We start from the raw sequence: 26955 nt of genomic DNA, 5'->3' as shown, positions 1-26955 counted from the left end.
GCTGCTAATGTAATGTCATAGAGCAAGGCACTTAACCTTCAGCTATTCCAGTAAAAACAAAAGCTGCTCAGTAGTTGTAACAGGTAATTCTAGGTTCTAAATGTTGCCCAAAAAGGCTAAAAACAATACGATTAAACATAAAAAAATTTATTTATATTGCACATCATCATGCCCCAACCAATCCTCCACTGGTGACAAGCCCCTCTCACATTTTGAAGTATTCAATTGCTCAATATGATATTTTTAGGCTGTCGGTTTCCTAGGCTTCTCCACACAGGGTTACTGTCTCACACATGTTCACAGTGTCAGGCACAGTCACTGGAGTTTCCTCCGCCTTTAAAGACAACATCACACAGCCTAGTCATCTTTTAGTTATTCATATTAAATTATAGCTTCAATCTAAATGTACATTAACAACAAGAAGTGTGCACATCGGTTTTCACCTGTTGTTGTGTTCCCATGTCCTCTGCTGCACTTTCTATGATAGCACTTTCTTTGCACGTGATACTTCTGTCTGTGCTTTTCTTCATTAAAGCTTTAGAGGCCAGCTGTATGGCAGCTTCTTTCTCAGATACACCTGCAGAATGGAATAACAGAGGGAAGCAAAGAATATGTGAGATGTCCACTGTAATAAGGGAAATGGGAGTATTAAGTAAAACTTGATGGTGACATTGTGGATTTAAGGACCAGTACTTCAGAAATTGTTACATTTTAGTGGACACAAAATTATGTAGTGCAGTAATAAAATGCTCCAGCAGGAGGCAGTTTATTAAAGTCCATTTCTGAGTCTAAAGACTGCTGGGTTCCATCTGTTTATTTTTACTCTTTTCAATTCAATTTTATTTATACAGCGCCAAATCACAACAACAGTCGCCTCAAGACGCTTTATATTGTACAGTAGATTGTACAATAATAGATACAGAGAAAAACCCAACAATCATATGACCCCCTATGAGCAAGCACTTAGGCGACAGTGGGAAGGAAAAACTCCCCTTTAACAGGAAGACTCTTGTGTCTGGTTGATGTGAATGAGAGGGGATTGCAGTGTATGGTCACAGATAGCGTGTTCCCTGGATTAAACAAGACCAGTTACACTCAGTTCAGCTCCATATTCCAAAGTTTTGAAGCTGAAATTAATCTTTATTTATGTCATGCTGGGCCTTGGCGCAGCTCTTCAGTTCACTACATCACAGAAATCAGCTCACGCCCCTTCCTTAAGCTGACTTTCTTCTGACTGGCTGCTGATTGCAAACAAAAGATCTGAGCAGCAAGTGGGTAGGGCTTTCTTGCTCAGAGCCAGAGCTATGTGCCTGGGTTGACCATCATAAATTATATATTTTTCCATTCTCATATATATATCACTCTTACATACATGGGCCTCAGAGAAAGTTTTACTTATATTTATTACAAGCATTCGGCACTGTAGCGGTAAAACATGTTGTTTAAGATGGTGGATAACCTGAGGGACTGTGTCAAGGTGTCACTAAAATAAGCATGTGTATCATTCAAAACTTGTAGCAGAGCTCAAGAATAAAAACATTAAGCTAATGTGCCTAATAGGTCCACTCTGAAGCATCACTATGCTAACATATGCTAATTACCACTAAAGTAACTTCTACATCTGCGGATCAAAGCCAGGTGGCAAACACCATAGTAATTAGAAGGGGGAAATGTATGACTGCACCAAAAACAGCTGTTGAAATATTTCACTTAAAATCAGAAATGTCCACCTCATATTAGCCAGTGTCAAAATCAGGGGGTGACTGAAGTCATTCTACCACTTGGGGATCCTGAATGTGTGTCCTTTATATGGATGTACAGATCTGAGCTTCAAAAGTGGTATCTGAAAATTCTCTGGATGTCATTCAAAGTTATCTCATTACATTTCATGCACACTGTGGTCAGATGCACAAATAAGCACAATCATGAGTTCTATGTTGTTGTTTTAGAAACGATTCTCCTTTAATATCAAGTAAAACATACTTTTATGAGATGCCTTCATGTCACTTATCCCCATTTTTAACTGATCATTGGTCAGCTCATCTCTGTAATCTATGTCATAAACAGCCCAGAGCAACAAGCAGGTGTACATGCCTGACAATGACAGGTGTCTGTGGAGGCCAGGTCTGAGCAGCTTCCACACCTTCATGGTAGCAGACACCTCTTTACCTCCTGGTGGGTTATTGCTAGATGGAGATGCTTTATTGTTGTGTTTGGGAGGTGCGTCAGTCGACCCCATCCTTCGGATGGGAATGCGGCTGACGTGGGGCTGCAGCTCACACCTGGGCAGGCGACAGAGAGGTTAACATTTTCGCTATTCAAGAAAGAAAATATCAGCATGAAGAAGGGGTTTCCAGTGTGGTTTTCATTTCATTTTTCAGATCCCAGCCTTTGTTGACTGTTTTGGATTCAAATTATTACAATGAAAGAAAAAAGATAGGGCTTACTTGCTAAATTTGATGGAGGAAAGGATGTGTTCAGGCCCCTGGTCTTTAGCAGTCTGTGACACATGGAGACATTACAACAACACATCATAGTCTAAGTGTATATTAATACGGGACAAAGTGTTAATAATGGAAATGTGAATTTGCTCAGTGAGTGAGCCAGCAAGGTAACCTAACCTCTCTACCAGCTTCTGTGGGAGGATGAGTGATTGTAAGAGTTCGGCACCCTCTCCCTATGTGCCCAGGACGTACAGGTAGAGGCATTCTGGACCAGACCGCAGAACTGGGTCCACCAGTCTCAAGGTCCGGGCAGCTAATGCCTGTCAACCACATGAAGACACATAAATAAACAGAACAAAGAGAAGAAAGGAGAAACAAAGAGTGGAAGATGAAACACTAAGAATCTGATTTATAAAACTTAAGATTTAAGCCATTTAGTGTGTGTATGTTTAAAGTATCACAATTATGCTGGCAAAAACCAAATATGTTGAAATAACTGAATGTCCTGTAATATCTCATAATCTACATATACTCCTAACTAAGTTTAAGTGGTGAGAGTTTTGGTGTTGATCTTTTCCTTGACGTGAAAGTTGAAAAATAAAGATCACAATCAGAGTCAAAAGAGAGCAAAGGGACCCACACTCTGTAGCTGCTTGACAAACGGATAGTTTTTATTCCAGAGGTTAAACAGAGAGGCGCTAAAAGACAGCGGCACATTCAAGAAAGGTGACAATTGTAGAGACGTTACAAGGACAAACACATAACTGTAGTCTGGTATAGAAGGTTAGCACCACATTGAAGGAAACGGCACAATTCTCATAAGGAGTATAAAGCCGAAAGACCTACTGAGAATGTGACTATGCATACAGTGTTTTCACCTAAAGCTGAGTTCGTCATTTTCAATGAAGACGTAGACGCTTTAAGGCTGAAACAACTGGGACACAGAACATCATAGCTCACAGTGAGAAAGCAGGAAAAAAACAACAACTACAGAACACTCCTTCACCATTTAGCAGGGCACTGATCTAAACTGATAGATCGTAACTCCACTGAGCTGAGGCTACACTAAAACCTTTAGTACAGTAATATTAGATGAGACTACTGTCCAGTAAGCACAAGACAACCATCAGATTTGCAGGGTTTTCTGAGCTTCTCTAACTTAAGAGAGCTGACATTTGAAGCTAATGCCGTGTTCAGACTATACGATACCAGGCTGGTCAGATCTGAGTCACGTAAAGCATCGATTGGAGGTTGGGAACAAAAATGAGAGCAACGCATGCCAATAGGGTGTCATGATAGACAAAAAAAAAAGCTATGTGCCAACAAAAGGGCTAGCATATAAGGTAGGTGTACTATTGCATACATTACAAAAGAGAGAATGATGTTCCAGTATAGTTAGGAAGAAGTGTGAGAAGCAGTAACACAAGATAGCCAGCGTCATAGACACTCCTTTGTTTGCTGTTCTGTTGACACTCTTATTTAAAATCAACTGTACCTCCAATGATATCACACTGATTGTGAAAGAAGAGATGAACAAGATTTTATAACTCTTAACCACCTGACACATCGACCACTGCGACAGACTGAAGTATCATGTAGTCTGAGCCCAGCGTGAGTATTAAGGACTGTTTCTACAAGAGCTTTTTATTTGGCTTAACAACACTTGAATTCGCAAGAAATTTATGTTGTGAGATCACTGCAACTTAGGCAAGTCACACTGAATATGAAAGACAGATGAAGAAGAAGGATATATACCCTATAAGATCACAATAGGAGCAGGACCTTCAAAACCTACTGCTTACAACAAAGCAAGGCACAGCTTAACTACAATGTGTAACAGCACTGGATCAGACAGTAGCTACAGTGAGCAAAGGCCAGATATTCTGAAAGCTATTTTGATCCCTTAATGGTCTGGTTTGTTTGCTCCTTCTAAAAAAGAAGAAAAAATAAATAAATAATAATTCACTTCTGCATGTTCAGTGCAACATAAACGGCCGGTCCTAAAACACAGACCATCATCAAGTACTTGGATAACAGCACGCAAAAAACGAATTACAGACAAGTTACTATAATTCCACAATAGATGAGTAAAATCTTAGACAACATGGCAGCTTCTCATGACTGCTTACCACAAGATATATTAACTCTAGCCGTCGACAGCCTACTACACACCTGCCACGATCGATTTACACAAGGAACATGTCTATCTGCTTGAACAAATTAGGATAAATATTATCTTCATCGGTTTAAGGAAACATATAACACATAAACAAACAAAAAGTCTTCACCATATTTACACCAGACCAGTGTTAGTGTCATATTAAAAAAACAATAAACACCTGCCAGTCAAACTGGTTATAAGCTAAACTCCTTCTTTTCATATAATACTACTTGCTGGCAAATAGCCCCACAAATCAACCGTAGTTATCCCAAAGCAGCTACAAGATTGCAAAATCCATAATGAGGTCTCCACACAGGAAGTGAGTGACATGGTGACCAAAGTCAACGATAATCAGAGAAATTGTAGCTATCACCAATGAGAGGGAAGGATGCTGTTTACTGATGTATGAGGATGGTAAATGCCAACGAATGAGCCGCACAACGTTTCCTGTGTGGGTGCCCCTTAAGGACTTAAGCTAATGAGGGTACACAGTTTCTGGCAGTAGGCTATGCTGTGATTATAACGTCATGACCAATGTTGGTCCGACATTGGAATGATGCAGGTTTTTGTTTTTATTTATTTTTAATGGTATTTAGATAATGAAAAACTGACTTGCGTACAAAAATCTAAAAGCAAACCTTTGAATGTCACTTTGAATCATAAGAAATTAAAAAAAGCTATTTAAATGTTTAGCCTCAAATGACAGTATAATGTGATCGACTTGTGACATCGTTTTACAAATCAACATTAAAGTGAAACCCAAAGACAACAGAACAGATCAGAGGGTGCTTTGGAAGGCTTTTAAAGAAAATAAAGTCTGACTGTGTTCAGTCTATAAAAATATGTCTCAAAAGTCAAATAAAACCAATAAATAATTCAAACATTAAACGCATCACAAAAGCAACTGTGCGAATAAAGAAGAAAATCTCCCGGCTACTTTCAAATGGTGAGCAGAGTAACGTGGTAATTAGCTTTAGCTTATTATTGTATACAGAAAAAGCTTCGTCTGGATCCATATTATAATATTATGATGTCTACGGATAACATCTACTGTGTGCTCTGAACGTCTTATAGGACAGCAGATATTAGGTACCCAAGCAAATATCCCCATTTACTAACCAGTCTGCTATGTTTATCAAAGAGCCAGAGGACAGTGCGGCAACCAGCACTTGATTCAAGGTCGGTGAGAAAAAGCATTTCAGTCATAGCTGAGATCTGAGGAACACATTCGCTCTCAAGTGAAAGTGTTATTTACCTTAAGGTGCTAAAACTGTAGACATGTAATTACTGTGCAGAAAGAAAAAAAAATTATTTACTAGCACCAGTGATGTTTTGCACGCACGCTTTGACCTACATGGACTACCAGGCTGGTTTCTGAAAAGACAATCTCACTCAATCATCTCGCACAAGGACATGTGCCCAGTGTTTCATGGTTTAAGTCAGATTCAGTCCGGGGTGGGCCCAGTTGGACTGCTGGCGGCCGGCGGTAAGCTCTGAAGGAGCAGGGGACTCAGTTTGGAGAGCAGCCCAGGGCGGGGCAGGGCCTGCAGGGATGGGAGCAAGGTGGAGAGGCTGGGGGGCTGGAGGGAGTACAGACCTGTCATACTGACGGAGGCCGGGAGGGGACAGGAGCCTGCTGCACACACTGAGGAAGATGAGGAGGACGAGGAGGAAGGGGGTGAGAGTGGGGGACGAGCGGGTGTGTGGCTGTTGCTGGGAGACCGGAGGATGAAGCGGTGGTGATGGGGGGGGCGTCTCTTCTCCTGGGGCTTAGTGTCTACAGAGAGGGAGACACATACACCTGCTCAGAGACGTGCAGGGACCGTAGGGATACACAAAGTGGCTGAAACTACCCTGCATGCACTGAGAACAAAGTCATTACAGGTAACGCAAAGTAAATGCAAAAAAACTCATGAAAGCAAACTGAAATTCTTTTGGTACACAGGGTTTCTGCCAGGAAAGAGAAAAGGAAGACAATCGCTATATCTTTTTTCACACTTCCAGCATGAAGAGAAAGTAAAAAGCATGTAGGTGCGATATAACCAAAATCTCATATCCCGATATAAGACCTTTATCGTCCCGACAACGATATATGTCACAAAAATTTTACATTTTCTGTAAATTCTGTAGTACAGTTTTCTGGTCCGTGTCAGACTTTTCATAACCAAACCATGTCCATGCTACAGAGGTAGCCCCTCGTTTAGGAATAAGGTCCTCGATTTGTTTTGACTGGTCCTTCTGTTTGTCATCATTTCAGTTTATTTTGAAAAATCTCAACAGATCTTCAGCTTTATTGTGAAAGGTTAATGTGGAAAAATAAACAAGCAGACAGCGGAGCCACAAGCTGGGTTTACCGTCATTGCCGCTAACGACAACGCATAAAAAAAGTTGCTTATCCATCTGTAGTGTGGTTATTTTAAATGTAAGAGAAAGAGGGAACGTAAAGAAATTAATATAGCCACTACAGTGACCATCAAAACGATGAAAAAACATTGCCGTAAACAGTTTATTTTGTGACACCACGAAACAAACGATAGCGTAAAATGAAACGATAGATGTTTTTATATCGTCATCCGACATATATCATTATATTGAACAGACCTAAAAGCATGCATGCATATACAAGCTGGAGAACACCAAAACATATTCAACTCTATTGAAATAAAGTGATGAAGGATATATCTTACAGTGATTAATGGACCGAAATGGATGAATATGAGCAGAGTAAGTAAAACAGAATAAAGTCATAACATTTGCCAGGTTCTTTAATGCCCTTTAATAATTGTGGATCTCCTTTTTCTCAGAGACAAAAATCAGGTAAAAAACAAAAAAATGTAATTCTTTGTTTTTACATTCATCAGGTCCCAATCAGCCCAAATAGCAAGGAGAAATTAAAAATACATGCCACGAAAGAGTTGGGGTCTTAGGAGGTTAAAAATGTAATTAACTTATAATTGTTAAATTGTTTATCTGATGCCTTTATCTGCCAACTTTATTTTCATATTCTTCTATCTGAAACAACAGGAAAGCGGTTAAAAAGATTTTTTTTCTGTCTCTGATGATTGCTGCACCCAACCATGTAGCACAGGGGTGGGCAACTCCAGGCCTCGAGGGCCGGTGTCCTGCAGGTTTTAGATGTGTCCTTGATCCAACACAGCTGATTTAAATGGCTAAATGACCTCCTCAACATGTCTTTAGGTTCTCCAGAGGCCTGGTAATGAACTAATCATTTGATTCAGGCGTGCTGACCCAGGGTGAGATCTAAAACCTGCAGGACACCGGCCCTCGGGGCCTGGAGTTGCCCACCCCTGATGTAGCAGAATACAGGCATTGTGAGGAGCCAAAAAAGTAGTGATGCTTATCACGTCCAATATAGCGGACAGCTCGACATGCCCATGATGTCACGTGCAAACCCTTTATACACTGGTGGAAACCCTGGTACATGTGTTATTGAGACAGGGACGCGTGTCTATTCTGCACTCATCATATTTCTTTAAAAGGAGAAAAGAAACTTGATAACTCTAACTAACTCTAAACATCATGTTAGAATACTGTATTATCCATACTGTGAGAAAAATTTCTTTAGGGTAAGGACACAGCAGCAGGAAAAGGGGTCATGCAAAGGTCATGCGGGGGTAATGTGGGGGATGTTACAGGTCGTTAACATCCAGGACACCAAGCTCATCCCAAACCTTGCTGCCAGTTTCACGTCACGCGCAGCAAACCAGAAACTAACATTCACGCAGACAATAACACATCAGCCAGCCTTTCTGAACAGCTCCAACAGCAACGAACAAGAGGTTGAAGAAAGGGAAAGAGAAGAAAATGAGAAAGAGGGAGACCACAAGAGAGGATTTGTGATACAGAGAGAGAGAGAGTGGAGCAGAGGACCACTAAAGGAGATGTGACTTAAGAAAAAAAAAAAGAAAAAAAGGCAGCCACAGCACAGGCAGATAGTTGGGAATTCAACTTACCTCTGACTGGCCCGAGTGTTTTGTTGCCTCCACGTCCGCTGCTGTTGTGCTGTGTATGAGTTCGGGGTGGGGGGCACCCGAAAGTAAAACTTGGGGAATTGTGCATCTTCGGCGAGGGTGTTTGGCTGCTGCTACTTTGGCTGTTGCAGCGGACGCGGCTGAAGGTGTTCTCCGATGCAGATCCAGACAGACAGCTAGTAGGAAAATGAAGAAATCACAGAAATCCATGACCCAGCTGTTATCTTTGGACAAACTAAAGGCATCCAAGTTAAAAAAATGTGTGGGAACTCACTTGTTAAAGCTCTTTGGTGGTGACACCTTGCTGCCATTGTGGTGTATTCGTGGGGGAGGGTTGGCATGGATGTGAGTGTTCAGTCCTTTGGTGTTGCGGACGTGCTTGAGGATCCAGGCTCGCAGATTTGTCAGACAGGTGTGCTCAGAAAGCACCAGTCGCGGCCAAGGGTTACACTCTGCCATGTCCAGGGCAGAGATCGCCACAGCACGCCCCACCTGATGGCATCACCCAAATTTATTTCAGAACTGATATAGATGGGCACACTTTGTTTACATAAATTGCCAAATTTCTTTAACATGTCAGGGTAGGTGTACAGTACTGTCTTGAGACACATCTCATTTCTTTATATTTTGTAGAAAAATGGGAAACAGGTGCAATGATTTATTAAAATGTGCAAATATAGATCCGGGTTCTGGGGAGGCCAGTCAATGACTGACAGTGTTCCACTGTGTTTTTCTGTCCAGATATGTTTTTCCTACACTTTCCAGATGGTATTGATTTAGGTCATAGATTTAGGTTCTATTTGTTGGAGGAGGAGGGTCGGTGCATACAAGTGCTTTATCGGTCATTAGCAACATAGTTTCTCTTTCTAAATATTTGATTTGCCAAATACTTTGTAACAACATCTAAGTAATATAATCTGCTCTCTAGTGAGTCTTTCATCCTGCCGAATAACTCTAACTCCATTGTCTTGATGTCAAGGTAACCCTCGTTTTGCTCTATAGCTTCAGTGAGCTCATCACATGTGTCTTAACCGGTTCCACATACAGTATGCTGCAGGCTGTGGTTAGTGTGCTTTCAAAATAAGAGCAAGTAGGCCTTGTCTTTGAGATGTTGCTCTCACTAATCAATAAAAAAAATGAAAATAGAAAATTCTAATGTGAGGTGACAAGTATGCTTGAAGGGGATGGTAATACACTTGGACATACCTCCCAAGTAAAGTCTATGGGTGGGAAATAATTCAAAGAAAAGTGGAGCATAATATGATATGATATGATATGATATGCATGTGTGTGTTATATATGCGCTTCCTACCTGCTCAAATATTTCTGGAGTGTATTTTGGAGGGAAGGATGGAGGTGGAGGGGGGGTAGCTCTTCCGTTGTCATGGCAGGCAGGTGGGATTGTATTCATGGTTTTTCCTGTGTTATAGTTGCACTCCAGAGTGTAACTGGTCGGTACCCAGTTGCAGAAGCAAGATAAAATATAAAATTACAACACAAAAGCATTACTGTGTTTCCAAGGCTTTTTGCAACTTAATTTGTACTGGGCCCACAAAATCTGCACTTGGTCATTATGGCTAATTCGAAACTGAGTAAAAATTCTGGAAATCACACTTTAAACACCTGAAAAATGACTACATAAACTTCCTACACCGAACACAGATTGCAGCAATGTCATAAATCTAATGTCTGACCTGTGAAGCAGCCCTATTGCCTTGTGAATGGCAACCCGACCGCTGCCTTCTTTAGATTGGCCATCTCTCTTGTCTCGTGCGTACATGTTTTTCTCAGAGAAGTTACAGCCCAGAAAATCAAAGTGGGCAGAATTCACAGCGATCAGCCTTGGATACAGCATGTTCTCGACCTGCGGCAAGAAAATCACAGCAATTCAGACACACGTGACAGAAAGGATTACAAATGTAATGTAGAAAATGTTTTTCTAAAAAAAAAAAAATTTCAATGAAAGAAAAGTAAAAAACAAATTTGAATGTTATTTGACAATTTTGCAAAAGTACTGCAAAGTAATGGATAAAATGCATTCATTATTACCTGCTGGCTCTCATCAGGAAGGCTATTTCCATACATGAAACACCCACGTTTAGACGCGTGCCCATGCAAGTCGACATAATATGCCACACCCCCCTCCTGTGGTGGCACCGACTCCTGTTCCTCCACCTGTGGTACTGCTAAATCTCCAGCACCTGGAACTACAGTCTCTGTGGAGCTCGATGAGCTGTTCTGATCTCCCTTCTCCGCCTCTGAGGTAGCCCAGGCGTTTTCCTCCATCATCATGGGGACCTCTGGCTGCGCAGGATTTGCATCTTTCTCAGCGTTCCGTTGGTTTAAGGTGACTTCGAGGGCAGTGAGGGGAGGTGCTTCATGCTGATTTGCAGGTTTTGTTTTAGCAGCTGGGGGCTCTGTATGGGTGGGGCCGTTAGAACGAGTGCTTGGCTGTGTTTTGTGCAAGCGGTTGTGTGTGTGGTGGTAGAGCAACAGTGTTTTGGCTGCATAGATGGACGGGTGTAACTCGGGGCTGGGGTTCAAGTATTGTCTATTCAGGTTCACACCCCTGGAATCCGTCCTTTAAAAAAAAAAGAGAAAGTAAAGAATCTTTTATTGTCGACAAGTCTAAACCCAGCAGAGAGTATTTTGTACACTTCACCTCTGCTATATTTAACATGTGAGCTATTTTATACATTATTACACGGTGATGTTTAGATTGTACAGAGGAACACAGGTCTGGGAATCAAAAGAAGAGGCAGCATACCACTAACATGCCAAGAAAGCAGCGTCACCATTTACTGACACCTCAGTGCATCATTCTCTGAGACACAGGGACATCTGGTAAAAAGGTCACCACATCTCACCTCTGCTGGCTCTTCTAACCTCCTTATGACTAGTAGCAGTGATGAGCCTAAACTAAACTCAGCTGTGGTCGACTTTCCCTTCCAGTTTGATTTCCAGAATCTTATCATTTGACCAAATGCAGTTTCCATAACCAGAATAGAGCCAGGGTTTCCATCACTGTATTTTAAGTTGTCACATCTTGAAAGATATTGCTTTTTTATTTATTTAACGCAAGCAATTTATCGTCTGTACACAATAATTAAACATAAAACCTCAAAACTGAAAAAAGTTAAAATATTAAAGAAGAACCAGGCTAAAACCAGATTATGACTTAATGATATTTTACTCTGTCTTCCTGTGTCCACTAGGTCTACCATGATTTGGTGCTCTCTCATTGGTGTAGTCTAAATTATTGCTGGGAATGTGAAAAAAACTCTCCAGTGTCTCTTATTCTCTCACCCCTGTGTCAGCATATACATATCTTCACAGTGTTACAGCAGATAGCAGGTGGGCAGCTTTCCATTAACTGAGTGCAAATGCGCCTGCATTAAATTGCACGTAATTTCTGAGTAGGTCGTAGTCACTGGGCTTTTTTCCCCCTGAGTGATAACTGCATAGGGCTTGAAGAAACCTAATTTTTCCAGCTGGATTTCTTGATTTCTCCTAAAACGAGCAGGTTCATTGGCCACACACATGCATAAATTAGTTCTTATATAAGTTTTAAATGTATGCACATGTTAGCAGAGACATTCAGTTGATATTGACAATGAATGTTGTGAAGTAGGGCTGCACGATTTTGCATAAAATGAGAATCATGATTTTTTTGGCTTAGAATTGAGATCACGATTCTCTCACGATTTTCTTTTCCAGTATAAATATTTATTGCACTTATTAACTGCACATCAACTTCGTAACAGTTGAGACTGAACATAAAAACAATAAATAAACATAAAAACAACAAATGTCTCACGTTTTGTTGTTGCCGCAAAATGTTGTACTGCTTGAAATTCCGTCTCCATCGTTGCTCGACGCTGCGTGTATAGAGCAGGTAGTGCAACAATAGAAAAATAGTTGCGGGACGGCACTGTGTAGCGTTTGTCTAGGGTGTTGATCATTTTCCTAAATCCCTCGTTTTGCACAGTGTTGATGGGAGCCATATCTTTGGTCAGGTGATAAGTGATAGCCTCCGTAATTTCTTTGTGCCTGCGGAAGTTCGACGGGTATAGGAAAGTGCTGTATAAGGTTCCCGTTATTGGTGTTTGGGTGGTTGACCGGGACGGATTTTCTCCTGTCACTTTCTCGTCATCCCTGACGTGCTCTCCGTTGTTTTTCCCCCTGATAATTTTAGCATCACACGGCACAGCTTCTATATCACGTGGTATAAGGCTCCGCCCTTGTCATTTGTTGAGCAGGAAGAGTGAGCGCTTGTTTTCATGCAGATTACGTCCCGGATCAAAATGCGGTACAATCGTGGTTGTCGTTTTAATCGTTGTCATTTGGAAATGAGATCGCACATAAGTATGAATCGAGATCGCGATTTTCTAACGATTAATCGTGCAGCCCTATTGTGAAGGCAAAGTAAGAGGAAGATATGCACATAGTAATACAAAAACTAATGGTCATTGTAAAAATTCAGACACATTTGCACTGTAGCATCAGGTGCCATATCCCCATTGGTTGCCTGGTCTTCAGACAAACTTTCCATTCAAATCAAAATTTCATTAGGAAGCCAAAAAACAAAGATTTTGAACACACAGAATGCTTATTTTTAATAGGATATATCCATTGTATTTGCAGTACATATGGGTCTACAGTTGTAAGACTTCCTATGCAGAAACACAGAGCTAATCATCTTATACTAGCAACTGTTAACTGCTGTGTAGCCTTTTAACAGGCTCAACATCAAACCAACTTGCTTTGTGACAATAATGAAAGAACATTGTAGCACAACAATACATTGTAGCACATTTCCAGACTATAATTGTGGTACACACTACTCACATTATTATTGAGAGGAAACGCTCTCATGTCTCATTTAAGGATGTGGATGAATGTGAAACTCTTACCTGTAGTGTCCACGGACAACCCCGTCTGGGTTCAGCATGGGAATGAGCTTGAACACAAACATGTTGCGCAGCGCATGTGCACGTGGGTCATCTCTTCTCAGGATGAAGTTGAGGAAACCGTTAAACACAAATGATGAGGGAGTCTCCCCAGGGTGCACCCGACTGCTGAGAAAAAACACCTGGGAACACACACACACAGACACGCAAATACCAAGAGTGAACGTTCCTGTTTAAGGTCAGAGTCTTATAAATTATCATTAAAGGTCCCAATCTACAAAACACTGGAAGTGATTCACAGCCATGTGGCAACTGGAGATCACAGAAAGTCAAGGATATTCAGTGACTTTAAGAATGCCAATAATTGACATTTGTACTGGTAGTAAATACATTAGGGGTTTACCTAGGCAGCCAAAACCTGGAATTTCTGCAAGTGAACAGTCTTCAGCTTAAAAGTAATGCACAATGAGCAACTCACTTCCAGTGTGGATGCAGCTTAACAAAAAGCCAGTTAAGTTTAAATTAAAATGATCATTTCTTTACTTGTGGTAAAACAGTCCTTTCTAAGGTGGGAAAATTGCTGCTGACAATCCACATTATTACATTTAGCATCTATATTAGCAGCATGCTATAACTCGCTACATCAGACTCACCGAGGAAGAAACAAGCAGCTATGGGTTGATTATGTGCGAATGTACTAGTTTACTCTTTTCTTCATGGGGGGAGGCTAACTGCTTGGAGGCGGTCTAGGTGCCCGGTTTCGGAAGAATGTGCATTGTGACTTTGCTTCACAGATCATACTTTACACACGGGAATGTATTTAAAAAAAATCTCATAATGGTCTAAAACTAACTTTCATAATAGGGGACCTTTACAGAATAGTGATTGTTTTGTTTTTGTGTATGATTAAATGATACCCTTTTGCCAGGGAAGCGGTGTGGTCTTGGAGTGTTGGTGTCAGGAAACAGCTTGGGCAGACGGGCTTCCCGTTCATCCTGCATCCCGCTGCAGTTGGTCACAGTGAGAAGGTCCACCCTATTGCCATCTAGAGAGTGGCATAGCAACTCCCTATGATAATACACAGTGCCTGGAGTACTAAGCAGTGGGAGCAGTGCAGGAAAGAGTTTAAGGAAAAAAAATGTTAGAGAACTGTACACATTTAAGGTACTTTGACAAAGAAAAGATTCCAAATTTGTGTGTACATAGTTGTGTCTTTTGTGCGCTTTACCTGGTCGGACTGAGCTGAGCAGCCCTGGGGTAGCTCTGATCCAACTGCTGCAGCATCTCCTGGCACTCTGTGTAAGAGAATGGGTAGCAGAAGGAGAAATAGGTGGTAGCCCCTCTCACCTCCAATAGCCGGTGAGTGAATGAAAGGATGAACTGGTTATCTACAATCTGAAAAGCAGCAGAAGAAAAGAAGAAGAATGATATTTATAGATGGATAATAATAGCCTGACAGGCAGTACTCTGCCTCACAGAGTCCTGTTGCCCACATCCTCTCTGACAGGCTCAGAGAGTGAATATCTACCTCAGATGTTGGTCTGTCTCGTATCCTTTCCCAGCGGATTTTGCCCGGTAAAGTGCGTACGAGAGGAGCCATGCCTTGGCTGTAGAGTTTCCTCTGATTGTTCATGTTCATCACATTGATCTTCAGTAACTTCCCAGGTGCTGCCCCCTTCACACTGAAGTAAAACCATGATCTGAAAAACCACAACATGATACGGGATACTTTAAGTCATCTAATGTGGTAAAGTTGGTGTGGCACGAAAAATTAAATTTTGGTTACCTGTTTCCGTTCTCGTGCTCTGTGCCGGCACAGTCTGGCTGCGTCCACACATTGAACTCATAATCAGGGGTGAGGCTTGACCCAGAGGAGGAGCTTCCACTAGAAGGTGTGTCAGAAGAAAGGCTGGAGTTGCCCTTCTCCACCTTCTCCACACGTGCCAGGTTCCCTGAGTCAAACTTGGAGCTAAACACAATATTCCCAAAGCGAGCCTCCATGGCTCTGAACTCTGGCCTCTTTCACTTTTCTTTTCTGTGAAGTGCCCGTCAGAGTTCTGACACAGATCACCTGTCATGAAATTAGGGTTACAAAAATATGTTAACACTGGGCAAAAACATAAAAGGGAAAGGAGGTATAACCGGCTACAACAGGGGTTTTATGTATATGTAACGTATTTCTCAAAAACATAATAAACAAAGAATTTTATACAGATGTAATATACCATAATACTAGTTTTTGATTGTAAGACTAAACAGCGACATCTCGAGGCCATTACAGAAACTACAACGATGGCCACAACCAACAACACAAAACATTTTCTACAATTACAAGCTTTATACGTGTAGCCATTGCTGTACATTGGTTGCTTACTGTTTCCTTATCATTAACAAAAACGCGAGTGAAAGTCTCTCCAACAAGATGAAATAACGTTTCAGTGTATCAACAACAAGCAATAACAACAACAGCTGACCGAGAAATCGAGGGCAGCGTAAAAAGGGGGAGTGAACTAACGGCTGCAAGCATTACAGTCGGTTCATAAAAAGATTTCACATGATTTAAGGCAAATTAGCAACCGCTAGCTAAAATCGATTACACAGCTAATAGCCAGTGTCCTTCCTTTATTAATGTTCCACACAGCTAGCATACCTTTCTAAGCTACGGAGGCTAACTTAGCAACGGAACTAGCAGTCATTGCTCTGAAGGAATCTGTTTTTTTTTTAATTATTCTACGTTTTTGGTCCACACACTACCTCGACACCTAATCTGCATCAGCGTCTTTATGTGAAAATATAAAATGTCAATTTTACCAGCCTATTTTCGATCGATGTCCATTTTTGTTTCACCGTCCTTCTCAACCCTCAATTCATAGCTCTGTATGCTGCGTTCAGGGTTCTCTGGAGAACTGACACTGCCTGGAAATTTCCTTGTGTCTTAGCCTAACAAATTGCAGGCGAAACGTTTTAAAGTCATTCTGTGCATTTGGTCTGCTTATTACAGTGGACATGCAAAAATATAATCAAAATATAAGTAGATTTATCTTTAAAAAAAACCAGCAATTAAAGTTACCAACTTTGTTGTTCTTTTCCTTATGAAACAGCGCAATAAAGAAACGTAATCTTAGTGTAGGCTTACTTTATTTAAAGGTCTCACGCATTATTTGGCTGTAGCATTGCAGTGACATTATGCACCCAGAATATCTCAAACCTGAAAGGCCTGTTCTACAAAGCAGACCTGGGGTTAATGGTCACCACCTCCTTACCTCATATGTGTGTGTGTGTGGGGGGGGGGGGGGAGCTACAAAAAGTCTGAATAGTGCTTATTAATATATGATGGGGTCTAATTAGGATTTTGTAGGTAAGGAGAAGAAATTTTAAATTTAATTTTGGATTTAACAGGGAGCAAATGGAGAGAAGTCAGTATAGGAGAAATATGTCTTTCTTGTCCCTGTCAGAGCTCTCGCTGTAGTGTTTTGTACTACCGGGAGGCTTTTGGGGCTTTTTAGAGCAACCTTATAATAATGAAGCACACTAACTAACAATTAATTCATTAATTCAGACTTATTACATAAGTTATATGCATAGTTAAACACTTAATGGTATTCAAAGCAACGAGCTTCGTTTGAAATAAAGTAATATTTTTATGTAATACCACAGGTAATAGACAAATATTTTGCTTATATTTAAATATCAAATTCAAACATTTTATATTGATCCTTTATTTGTTTATTTGTTTATTTATTTATTTATTTTTTAACAAAAAAATTGTTGCAGCCAGGGGTAATAAAATGGATTCTCTTAGGCTGTTTTTATTTATAACAGCCTTCTTTTCCACTCAGTAACGGTTCTGTTATTAGTTAGCTTAGCTAATAACTAATGTTACTCCATAAGCAGCAACCAACCCAGTGAGGTCACTTTCTGTACTGACACAAGAGGGCGCTAAACCTGTTCAAAAAACTTTAGGTTTGTACGCTTATTTCTTAAATCCAGCTTCACGGACAGAGTTAAATTATTACTGTTTATCTATTACAGTGTTTTTTGTGTAAATTACCCTTGATACTTGTCGTGTTTCGTGTGCACTTTAATGCAGCTTTAAAAGCATACATACCTGGGGCTCACGTCACGTGTCACTGTTCTTCTGCGGCTCACCTTCATTGCTGAACATGGAATGTTCAAGGAGCGTGTTATTATTAGCGCTGTTTTGATTTGAGAAAGCAAGCAAGCAAGATATACCTGACTCAACTAAAGAAACAAGTGCAACAATGTTTCTGTAAGTACTTGCGTCCCCCTTTTTTTGCTGCTTTTTCAGCAATTTAGCTAGCTAAAACACATATATCACTGCTATCCGGTCTTTGTTATGGTTACGGATTTGTTATGGGATTAAAAGGAATCATATTTAAAATTTCGAAACAAAATAGTTGGCGCAAGTACATTTTATGCATATTGTTAGTTTTTTCATAATGTTTTTTATTTTTAAGGTTTCCCATTAGTACACTAGCTTTTTCCTTTTACTCCAAACAGGGGCCAAGCTCCCACGTGGTCAGACATGCCAAGGACCTATGGGCTCACTGGTCCAATCAGCGAGGATCTACCTGAAGAGGAAAACTTGATCCAGACCAGAAAACTGTTAGACACTATGAAGTCCTACAATGTATATGAAAACAACTTAGAGTTGGAGAACAGGTATTATACATAGTTTTTCCAGCCCTGTTTAATGTTGCATCACCTTGAGAAAGAGTCAGTGCAAGCAGTTGACTGCATAGCACCCCTCACTTCGGAGAAATTTAAAAATGCTCTGTTTCATCTGCAGAGAAAGGGTTGTTAAAAGACTGGAGTCCCTCTTTAGGGATTGGCTCAAAGAAATGTGCATAGAAATGGTAAGAATTTATCTAGCATTTTTTTAAAAAAGAATCTCCAAATCTGAAAAACAAAGAGAGTTGCACAGGGTTGATTTTGATAGGTAATGTCATTTGATTTTTAGAATGTACCTAAAGTGGTTACAGAAAAAGTTGGAGGCAAGATCTTCCCATTTGGCTCGTATCATCTGGGAGTTCACTCAAAGGGTAATTACCCAGACATTATTTAATGTTGTTGTGCAATTAAACATTGCACGTCTTTGTGATTATACGGCATCTTTCAGTGCTAACTTTCTGTAAGAACATGGTGAAAGGACAGTAGTTAGCTCTTTCCCTGGCTTTGCTTTTATCTGAAATAGTGGCATTTTGACAGGTGCTGATATTGATGCTCTGTGTGTTGGACCTGGATTCCTTGAGAGAAAAGCCTTCTTCACCTCCTTCTTTGCAAAGCTGAAAGCTCAGAAGGAGGTCAAAGACATACAGGTCAGTCACATCACTGAGTCACTGTACAAAAGTTGAATGACATTTTGCTATTTTGTGCAAGCTGACGGTATCATTGTCCTCAGGCCATCGAAGAGGCTTACGTCCCGGTCATCACACTGTCCTGGGAAGGGATACAGGTAATTTGTTTAGAGAGCAAATTTTTTAATAATGCAGGATGATTCAGTGTTTTTGTATCTGTCTTAATCATGTTTTTGTGTTTGTCTTACTTAAAAGATTGACTTAGTCTTTGCTCTGCTGCCTCAGAGGAGCGTTCCTGATAACCTTGACCTCCTCAATAACAGCATAGTGAAGAACGTCGTAGATGCACGCTGTGTCAGAAGTTTCAACGGTAAGTGTCAGATTAAAATTTGGTAATTAAATTGCTAATTAGCACCTGACAGATCTTCTTGGCCTCCCCCCTTAAAAAATAAATAAATAAAACAAAATTCTACTTTTATTTCTTGTCTGTAGGCTACAGAGTTACAGAAGAGATTCTCAGGCTGGTACCCAATGTTCTCAACTTTAGGGTTGCTTTGAGAGCCATCAAACTATGGGCCAAACGTGAGTCGAACTTTCAACTTGCAAGATAATTACACATTTATATTCATATTGTTAAGCCATGTTGGCATTTCATTCGAGCACGCGCCTTACATTCTGAAATAAAAAATGTAGACCTTGAGTAGTTTACCTCCTGACACATCTGTTAGTATTTTGACATAGTCTTCTGTCCACAGGCCGAAAAATAAGTCATGATTTATTGTTTAGTGACACAGTGACTAGTACCTGTCCAAGTACCAATTTGAGTATTAGGAATTAGCAGGAGAATTAGGAAGCAGCAGCAATGCAAATTATAAAAGTCTTATCAAATACCTAAAGGGTGCTTTGAGATAATAATATAGATGCTGAAGTCTAATGTTCTCTGTTGTTTCCCTTCAGAGCGTAACATTTACTCCAACAAGCTGGGCTTCTTGGGCGGTGTATCGTGGGCCATAATGGTAGCCAGGATTTGTCAGGTGTACCCAAATGCTACCGCTTCTACCCTGGTGATAAAATTCTTCAAGATCTTCTCCATGTGGTGAGTTGTCTCACTTTTTCCTCATTTCATTGATGAAAAAAAAAAGTGTCAACACCCAATGCAAACAAGGATCAGCTGCCGTGAAACTCTCATATGTTTTGTCTCAGGGTGTGGCCGATCCCAATCCGCTTGATAGAAGTAGAAAAATGCACCTACAACCTTCCTTTTTGGGATACCAAGGTATGCCCAGCTAAAAAAAAAATCTGGTGGAGTCACCACCACCAGACGTTTAATAAATGAACATTTTCAAAAAGCACAAGTAAAACGTGCTTCTGCATTTCCAGGTCAATCGATGTGACCGCTATCACCTAATGCCCATCATCACCCCAGCGTACCCGCAGCAGAACACCTCAGTCAGTGTTTCTCGGTCCACGTTTGCCATCTTGAATGAGGAGATTCATCGAGGTTAGAGATTATAAGCGCCATAAATACAAGCGTAATTTAACAGTCTTTGAACCTTTCTGTTTGCTCCAATGTGAAGAAACTGTTCACTGAGTTGAGTTGGACTGTTCAGACTGTTTCACTCACAACATCGGGGATGTTCTTCTGTAAGCAAAGCGAGGGGGTTTAATTATACCTGGACTCTAACCACTTCTATTTCCTTCCTCATCCACAGGTCACGCCATCTGCCTGGAAATAGAGCAGAAAAAAGCAAAGTGGTCTGAACTCTTTGAACCAACTGACTTTTTCAAAAAGTACCAGTATGTATTAAGACATGTAAAGATGAAAATCGACATTGCCACACACAGAACACAACTGTCTTCCCCAATTTCCTTATATTTTACCACACATCGATGTTTTGCACTCGTGTCTTCTGATTGTTCATTTGTACTTTGACAAAGAAAAGAGCGTTGTATTTGATGATGTTTGACTTTTTAAATTGTAATATTAATAAATTAAATGAAATTAACAGCTAAGGGCAGCACGGTGGCACGGTGGTTAGCACTGTTGTCGCACAGCAAGAAGGTCCTGAGTTCAATTCCACCATCAGGCCGGGGTCTTTCTGTGTGGAGTTTGCATGTTCTCTCCGGGTACTCCGGCTTCCTCCCACCGTCCAAAGATAGGTTAATTGAATAATCCAAATTGCCACTAGGTGTGAATGTGAGTATGAATGGTTGTCTGTCCCTGTGTGTTGGCCCTGCGACAGACTGGCGACCTGTCCTGGGTGTACCCCGCCTTTCGCCCTATGACAGCTGGGATAGGCTCCAGCGCCCCCCACGACCCTGAAAAGGATAAGCGAATGGATGGAAATTAACAGCTATTTACATTTTAGTATCTTTACTGTATATAAAGGGCAAAATAAGAATGTTTTGTGCACACATTGTAATCTTACTCTATGTATTGTGTAAATTTAAAGTGGGTGGTTAAGCCGGGCTGTCTTATGTTATTCTTTTTTGAAAATGTCTGGGATGCCGACTGTACGATGATTGTAGAGAAAATGCACTGCTGTTATTCAATTTATATACAGGAAACCTGATTGGTTAAATGTAAAAAGTGGATCAGCTTTTGCCTGATACTGTGACGAATTTACTTTTGTACCTGACTTTACTGAACTGTGGTTGGACAAGTTTGGCTGTTTGCTGTCATGAATTGAAACGCGTTCAGTGAAGTCTGTTTGAGTAATTTGTAGGAAGCGGATCGTCTGTCAGTTTTTGTGGGGATTTTAAATTATTTGTTTGCTTTCTAAACGCTTGGTATGCTGCTTCAGACATACATTTGCATAATGGTGGGTTTGTTGAACAGATTTTGCTGTTTTCTGTCCATGATTCAAATATAAACTGAAACCTGTTGGGGTATTTGTAGTAGTTTCTCATTTATTCATCGCTATATGAGCTGCTGGACGGTTTGAGTCATTTTTGAGCTCCTGATATTCTCTGATTCTTTAATGCTTTCTCTAAACTCTTGTGGAATCTGTAGCTTCTATCATTTCTGCTGCACTTACATCGTCCTGTCTGAATAAATTCACCGTGTGTTCTGATCTTCTGGGTTACTTAATAAAATGGCAAATAAAAGGTTAATGGTGTAATCATCAGCTGTTGCTTTAAAGTGTGGTTTTGCTTGTTTGTTGCAAGGCCTACACCGAGTGCAGTAAAGGGGAAATCATCAGTGCGTCAGTATTCTCTCTGTTATGTGTACAGCGTTGTTACCCACTGTCCTGTTACACTGCCTGACTTGCTTTAAATATTGATTAGACAGTCAATCAGCTTCAAAAACAGGAAGCATGATTAATGTACGATTCCAGCATGTGTGGAGCCTATCGCCATTGTTCTGTCTCATGTTTCAAGGCACTACGCTGTGTTGGAAGCATCTTATACTACAGAAGAGAAGCGTCTCGAATGGTGAGTACATAGCGCAAAGCAAAACTGGAACATCTCATGACTTTGGGTATGAATCCTTCTTATGTGTTCCAGCACTTCTCTTAAAGGCTGAAAACTGTTTAATATTTCATTCCCGACTGCTGTAGCGCTGTCCTCTTTCTGAAAACTCTGTGTTGTTCGCTCTGGCAGGATTGGCCTCGTGGAGTCGAAAATCAGATTACTGGTGTCAGCTTTGGAGAGAAATGAGCCGGTCTCCTTGGCCCATGTTCACCCACACGCCTTTCCTGGGCTCAGAACAGCGAATAAAAAGTAAACACAAGCGATGTTCTGGTTACGTTTAAACCGTGTTTACAAGTAGCGTTGTCTTTGCTAACTCGTGCCTGTTTTTCTGTCTGGTTTAGAGATGGACCGAGCACAATGTGGCTCATTGGACTTGTCTTAAATGTGAAATACTCTGAAAGATGTAAAGAAAATCTAGAGCGCAGCTTCAAAACTTTCACTAATATCAGTAAGTTTTTCTTTTTTTTTAATTAGAAAAAAGTAATTCCTGAAATTATAAAATGTGTTTTTATTTTGTTGCAGTCAACAGCCTGGCCAGGAGCTCTAACATATATGATGAAGGGATGTCCTTATCAGTCGCATGCCTAAGGAGGGAAGACCTCATTTATGAGCCACAGCAGAAAGCTCTCCAAACCTCTGAAACTGAGCCGCCTCGTCTCGTCTCACCTGTCAGCGCTGACAAACAGGGCATGACAAAGAGAAAACTACTCCATAGATCTGAGACACCATCCAAAAAATTCAAAGATGACAAGGTTTGCTCAATCATCCATCCAAATTGCTTGTCTTGGATGTTAGATTGGTTTTCTTTTTTTGTTTTGCTTTCTTAAGTGGTAAAAAAGTCAAAAAAAAATTTGGTTTTAAGGTGGATTAGACACTCAGCCATGTCACTTACTAGAATCTGTAGTAGTATTGTACATTACCTTAACCCAGGAGTGTCAAACTGACTTAAGCAAGTTGGCCTGACCGGTGAAACTACATGAAAAACATTTAAAGGTTTTGGTAAATCACTGCTTAGTAAGTTAGTATCCTGTAATTGAGACTATGAAGCTTTAATTAATTCAGAGAAAATATTCTTGTACTTTGGTGTGGCGTGGATGGCAGGGGGTGAGGATCTTTATCAATAGGAAAAGCTTTAAAGGTTATGAAAATACTGTTACAAAATACTGGGCCTCATTGGAGTCTTTGAAGGGCTGATACTGGCCCCCGGGCCCTATGTTTGACACCCCTACCTTAACATAAAGACATCAGACTGTTATCAGTTTTCTTAGACTGTCAGGAGATATTAATATGCTGTGAATAAGTCTGTTCCTTGTCTCTCAGAGTCTGCCCGTCGACCAGCCTCACAACGTCCCTTCAGGTGGCCACGTCGCTGGACCTTCTGCATTTGCAAAACCCGCCGTCAGCCTTACAGCCCCCAGGTACAGAAGAACACGAATGAACAGAAACCTCTCCCTAGTTTCCCCCAGTTCATGTCTTCCATGTGCCAAAAATCACATAACATAGCAGCTTTTGTGAGGTTCATGGAAGTCCTGTTGAAAGCGACACTTACAAGATGAATTTCATCTCTTTACCACAAGAGGGCAATGAAGCCTTTCTACTCAACTGCAGTGAAGCAATGTGTGCACAGATCAACTTTTCAGACGCCAGTCAGTGGCTGATAAAGAAAAAAAATGCTGCAGATTAGAGTTATGGGAGCAGCTTTGGATTCAGTTATCTCTGCGAATATTCTTCACTTTGAGGAAGGAAATTAAAGAATCCGAATGCTTGCATTTTTCACTTTAGTGTGTTGATTTGGAGACCAGATAATAGTAGTGAGGTGCTAATTAATACATTGGGGGTGGTGATCTATTATGTTGTGCATTTAAAAATAATTTATCGTTTCTTTTTTCTTTTTTCCTGGAAGCCCTGCTCCCAGAGGAAAGTGTTTTGTCTGTTGACCTCTTCCAGCTCTTTGCTAAGTGGTGCTTTTAAGTCATCTGCTGTCTTTGATTAACTGCAATTAATGACGGGGACAAACAAACATCACTTATTATTGGGCTGTAATATATTTGGATAAAGAGGCTAATAGAACTATGCTTAAGAATTTAGTATTGCCAGAAAAAGAAAAAAGTGGGAAAAAACAAAACAAAAAGAAGCTTTCAATTCCTCATAGGCTTTGGAGTTTCGTACTTTCACTTGCATTGAATAGATTTCCTCTCTCATTTCTACACCAAATGCGACATTTGCGGCGTTCAGCTGATGATATGAAACTGATTCCGAGTGATTGAGGGAGAACAGGGCTTAAAAAGTGTGGCTGACCACTTTGTGACCATTTGAGAGCACAAAGTATCCCTTGTGTGACAACTTGTAAAATTATCATGTGTGATTTTTTTTTTCTTTTAAAGCTAGCTCAAAAAGGTACTTTTGTTCTTTTTGACATTTAGTCATAATGGATGTTGGAACGTTAATGGTATGATTTGTAATCGCTCAAGTAAAAATTGAACGGGACTAAAAACGGGCCGAGATTTTGATTTTGCAAAAATACCACGAGCTGGCTCTTTTCTCTTTACTGTCTTTTGTTGATATGCAATATGTATCATTTTGGGGGAAGATTTGTGCCAGGCGAGACACTGAGATACTCATCCATAGGGAGCTGTCTCATAACATGGCCTAGTTAAAGGTTTTCTGTTGTTTGCATCCCAATCCGGTCAAAATTTCCCAAGATATGGCTTGTAAGAGTGTGTATGTTGTTGCTAAGGAACAGTTTTTTCTGCACTCTCAGTAGGTGGTCTCTTTATGAATATCATTACATATCCTTATTCAGGGGAGGCAAGGCATGTTTATTCTTTGCTCACCGCGTTTATCACTGTTTTCGTGTTAAAATTTGTGAGGGCTCTGTGTGGCCACTGTTTAGACCTTGATGTATTTCCTAATATCTACAATTGTGATCCAGACTAATCGCTGATGATCTGATATGTTTTTAAATAGGTGTCTGATCTGACTGAAGTTAAAAGCGAGCCTGTTTTTCCCTCACTTGCATTTGTCTGTAATTAATCAAGGACAACATTAGGACTCAATCCAGAGGTGTATCCACGGGAGGTCCAGTTTAAGGTCTGGGGCTCCCCTGTAGTTGTGGCCCTGCTTACTCCTGCCGTGTGCACTCTGTGTGGGGCTGAGGCTCAGGGCACGGCCCCCTGTCTTCCTGCTGGGCCTCCATCTGCTGTGGTGGTGGTTAGGTCCCCGGATTGATGGCAATACAATGATTTTATGACAAGTGTCGCAGTGAGTGACAGAGGGTCTCGTCCTAACCGGGCCTCCCGACGACCACGGCTCCCACATTTGTGGTCGGCTCTTTGCCAAGGCTAATGGGAGGAGTGATCCTCCTGCTGTGGAATGGGACTTGTAGTTTACAGCTGGCTGGTAATTCAGGACAAGGAGTAAATCTCTCCGGCTTCTGTCTCTTCTGGCACCAGCATGTTTTTTTTTCTCAAATAGTAATCTTTGGTAAAAAAAAATAAATAAATAAATAAATCAGCTATTCTTAGAAACTAGCCTTCAGTGCTAACTTCTGATTGGTACATGAGTGTAGTTGCTCTTCTGCCAGAAAGAGTAGCCCACTCTTTTGAGAGACTTTTGTTAAGCCTTCTAAACTGGTCTCTGAAGTTCCCCAGTTGACCCAGCAGCACTCCTTTCACACACCTGTCAACACGCTGTTTCTTTCCACTTTGGTGGGTCCAAGTTAAAAAGAAATTGTTTCCTTCATCTCCCACTACTCTCCTCCTTGCCCAAAAAACAGGATGATAAAAGCTAAGAAAGAGTTTCACATCTGAGCAACAGTAACAACGCTACTGTACCTTCAAAGGGGAAGATGCCACATTGTGAGATGACAGGGTATTGATATGAAAGTGTTGTCTCCTTCCTGGGAGAGATCAGAGGAGGCCTGGTAGATGTGTACTGTTATGTTGCTCTGAGTGATCTGACCAGTGTGGTGGAAGAGAAGTGCCATTCACTGTGAAATGTGCCTGTGTCAGTTTTTCCCTGACAGGATCCAGGGTAATACTTCGGAATAGGCATCGGATTCTTTTTCTTTTTTGCTCTCTTTAAAAAAAAAAAAGAAATCTTGGCTTGAGTTTGTTGTTAATCACTTTTTCGGGCTATAAATTACTTTTAATTTCTGGAAACTGACATTTCTGGGGAAGATAACACAGTTGATACCAATAATGAAGATTTTTAATCTGTTACACACATTTTAGTCTTTACTTTGTGTACAAGACAAATCAAACTCCACGAGTTATTTGTTAAATCTTTATGATATCTGTTGTACTTGTGCAGGATTGTTCTGCAGGTGTTGCAGGTGTTACAAGCTTGACCGCTAACTTAGTTCTGCCTGTTTCTCTTACAGGCAGACCACTTAATTGCCACCGGTTGGATTGCTTTCTGCTTGCAAAATAAATACATAAAAATAAAATACTCCATCTCCTTTATTTGCCTGATTTTTGTGTGTGTTAAGCCTATATTGTACTGAAACTATAGTGCTATACACACATGCATCGCTGCATGTAGAAGAAAAAAGCATGTAAGCACATAAATCAGCCCCACAAGCATGCAAGAGCTTCTGCTTTAGAAACTGAAGTGCTGCTTGTGCTAATTGACTGACTGACTTTTGACAGTTACGGG

At 40.7% G+C, this 26955-nt stretch overlaps 2 protein-coding genes across 5 annotated transcripts; one reads left to right on the top strand and one right to left on the bottom strand.

Annotated features, from left to right (window-relative positions):
* Nucleotides 1-126: 126 nt before the first annotated feature.
* On the bottom strand, nucleotides 127-17971 carry agbl5 (AGBL carboxypeptidase 5). Of its 3 annotated transcripts, XM_086265248.1 has the most exons (18): nucleotides 17616-17970; nucleotides 16319-16447; nucleotides 15294-15578; nucleotides 15036-15207; nucleotides 14736-14902; nucleotides 14425-14602; nucleotides 13511-13689; nucleotides 10647-11178; nucleotides 10292-10461; nucleotides 9910-10045; nucleotides 8872-9089; nucleotides 8580-8773; nucleotides 6203-6382; nucleotides 2622-2764; nucleotides 2448-2500; nucleotides 2095-2282; nucleotides 444-577; nucleotides 127-334 (listed from the first exon to the last, which is right to left on the bottom strand). In XM_086265248.1, the coding sequence occupies exons 3-18, from the start codon at nucleotides 15506-15508 to the stop codon at nucleotides 260-262; spliced, it is 2934 nt and encodes a 977-aa protein (XP_086121374.1). In that variant the 5' UTR covers nucleotides 15509-15578; nucleotides 16319-16447; nucleotides 17616-17970; the 3' UTR covers nucleotides 127-259. The 3 variants fall into 3 exon arrangements, with proteins under 3 accessions (XP_086121374.1, XP_086121375.1, XP_086121376.1); XM_086265249.1 differs by lacking the exon at nucleotides 16319-16447 and having other exon boundaries at nucleotides 17616-17971; XM_086265250.1 differs by lacking the exon at nucleotides 6203-6382 and having other exon boundaries at nucleotides 17616-17964.
* LOC147312280 (poly(A) polymerase type 3-like) lies at nucleotides 17303-26755 on the top strand. 2 transcript variants are annotated; one of them, XM_086265252.1, is made up of 19 exons: nucleotides 17303-17470; nucleotides 17598-17777; nucleotides 18029-18190; nucleotides 18318-18384; nucleotides 18489-18570; nucleotides 18737-18846; nucleotides 18930-18983; nucleotides 19111-19195; nucleotides 19318-19407; nucleotides 19783-19921; nucleotides 20029-20101; nucleotides 20206-20326; nucleotides 20538-20622; nucleotides 22207-22260; nucleotides 22429-22548; nucleotides 22641-22747; nucleotides 22822-23051; nucleotides 23620-23717; nucleotides 26681-26755. In XM_086265252.1, the coding sequence occupies exons 2-19, from the start codon at nucleotides 17770-17772 to the stop codon at nucleotides 26691-26693; spliced, it is 1698 nt and encodes a 565-aa protein (XP_086121378.1). In that variant the 5' UTR covers nucleotides 17303-17470; nucleotides 17598-17769; the 3' UTR covers nucleotides 26694-26755. The 2 variants fall into 2 exon arrangements, with proteins under 2 accessions (XP_086121378.1, XP_086121377.1); XM_086265251.1 differs by having other exon boundaries at nucleotides 17313-17470; nucleotides 19081-19195.
* Nucleotides 26756-26955: the final 200 nt, after the last annotated feature.

The sequence above is a fragment of the Aulonocara sp. 'chitande type north' Nkhata Bay genome, linkage group LG15 (genome assembly GCF_057382095.1).
Source record: "Aulonocara sp. 'chitande type north' Nkhata Bay isolate Kocher_YH1m ecotype deep benthic linkage group LG15, A_spYH_male_GT1.1, whole genome shotgun sequence".
Lineage (NCBI taxonomy): Eukaryota > Metazoa > Chordata > Actinopteri > Cichliformes > Cichlidae > Aulonocara > Aulonocara sp. 'chitande type north' Nkhata Bay.
The sequence above is the reverse complement of the archived record's forward strand: the minus strand, read 5'-3'. Positions and strand labels throughout refer to the sequence as shown.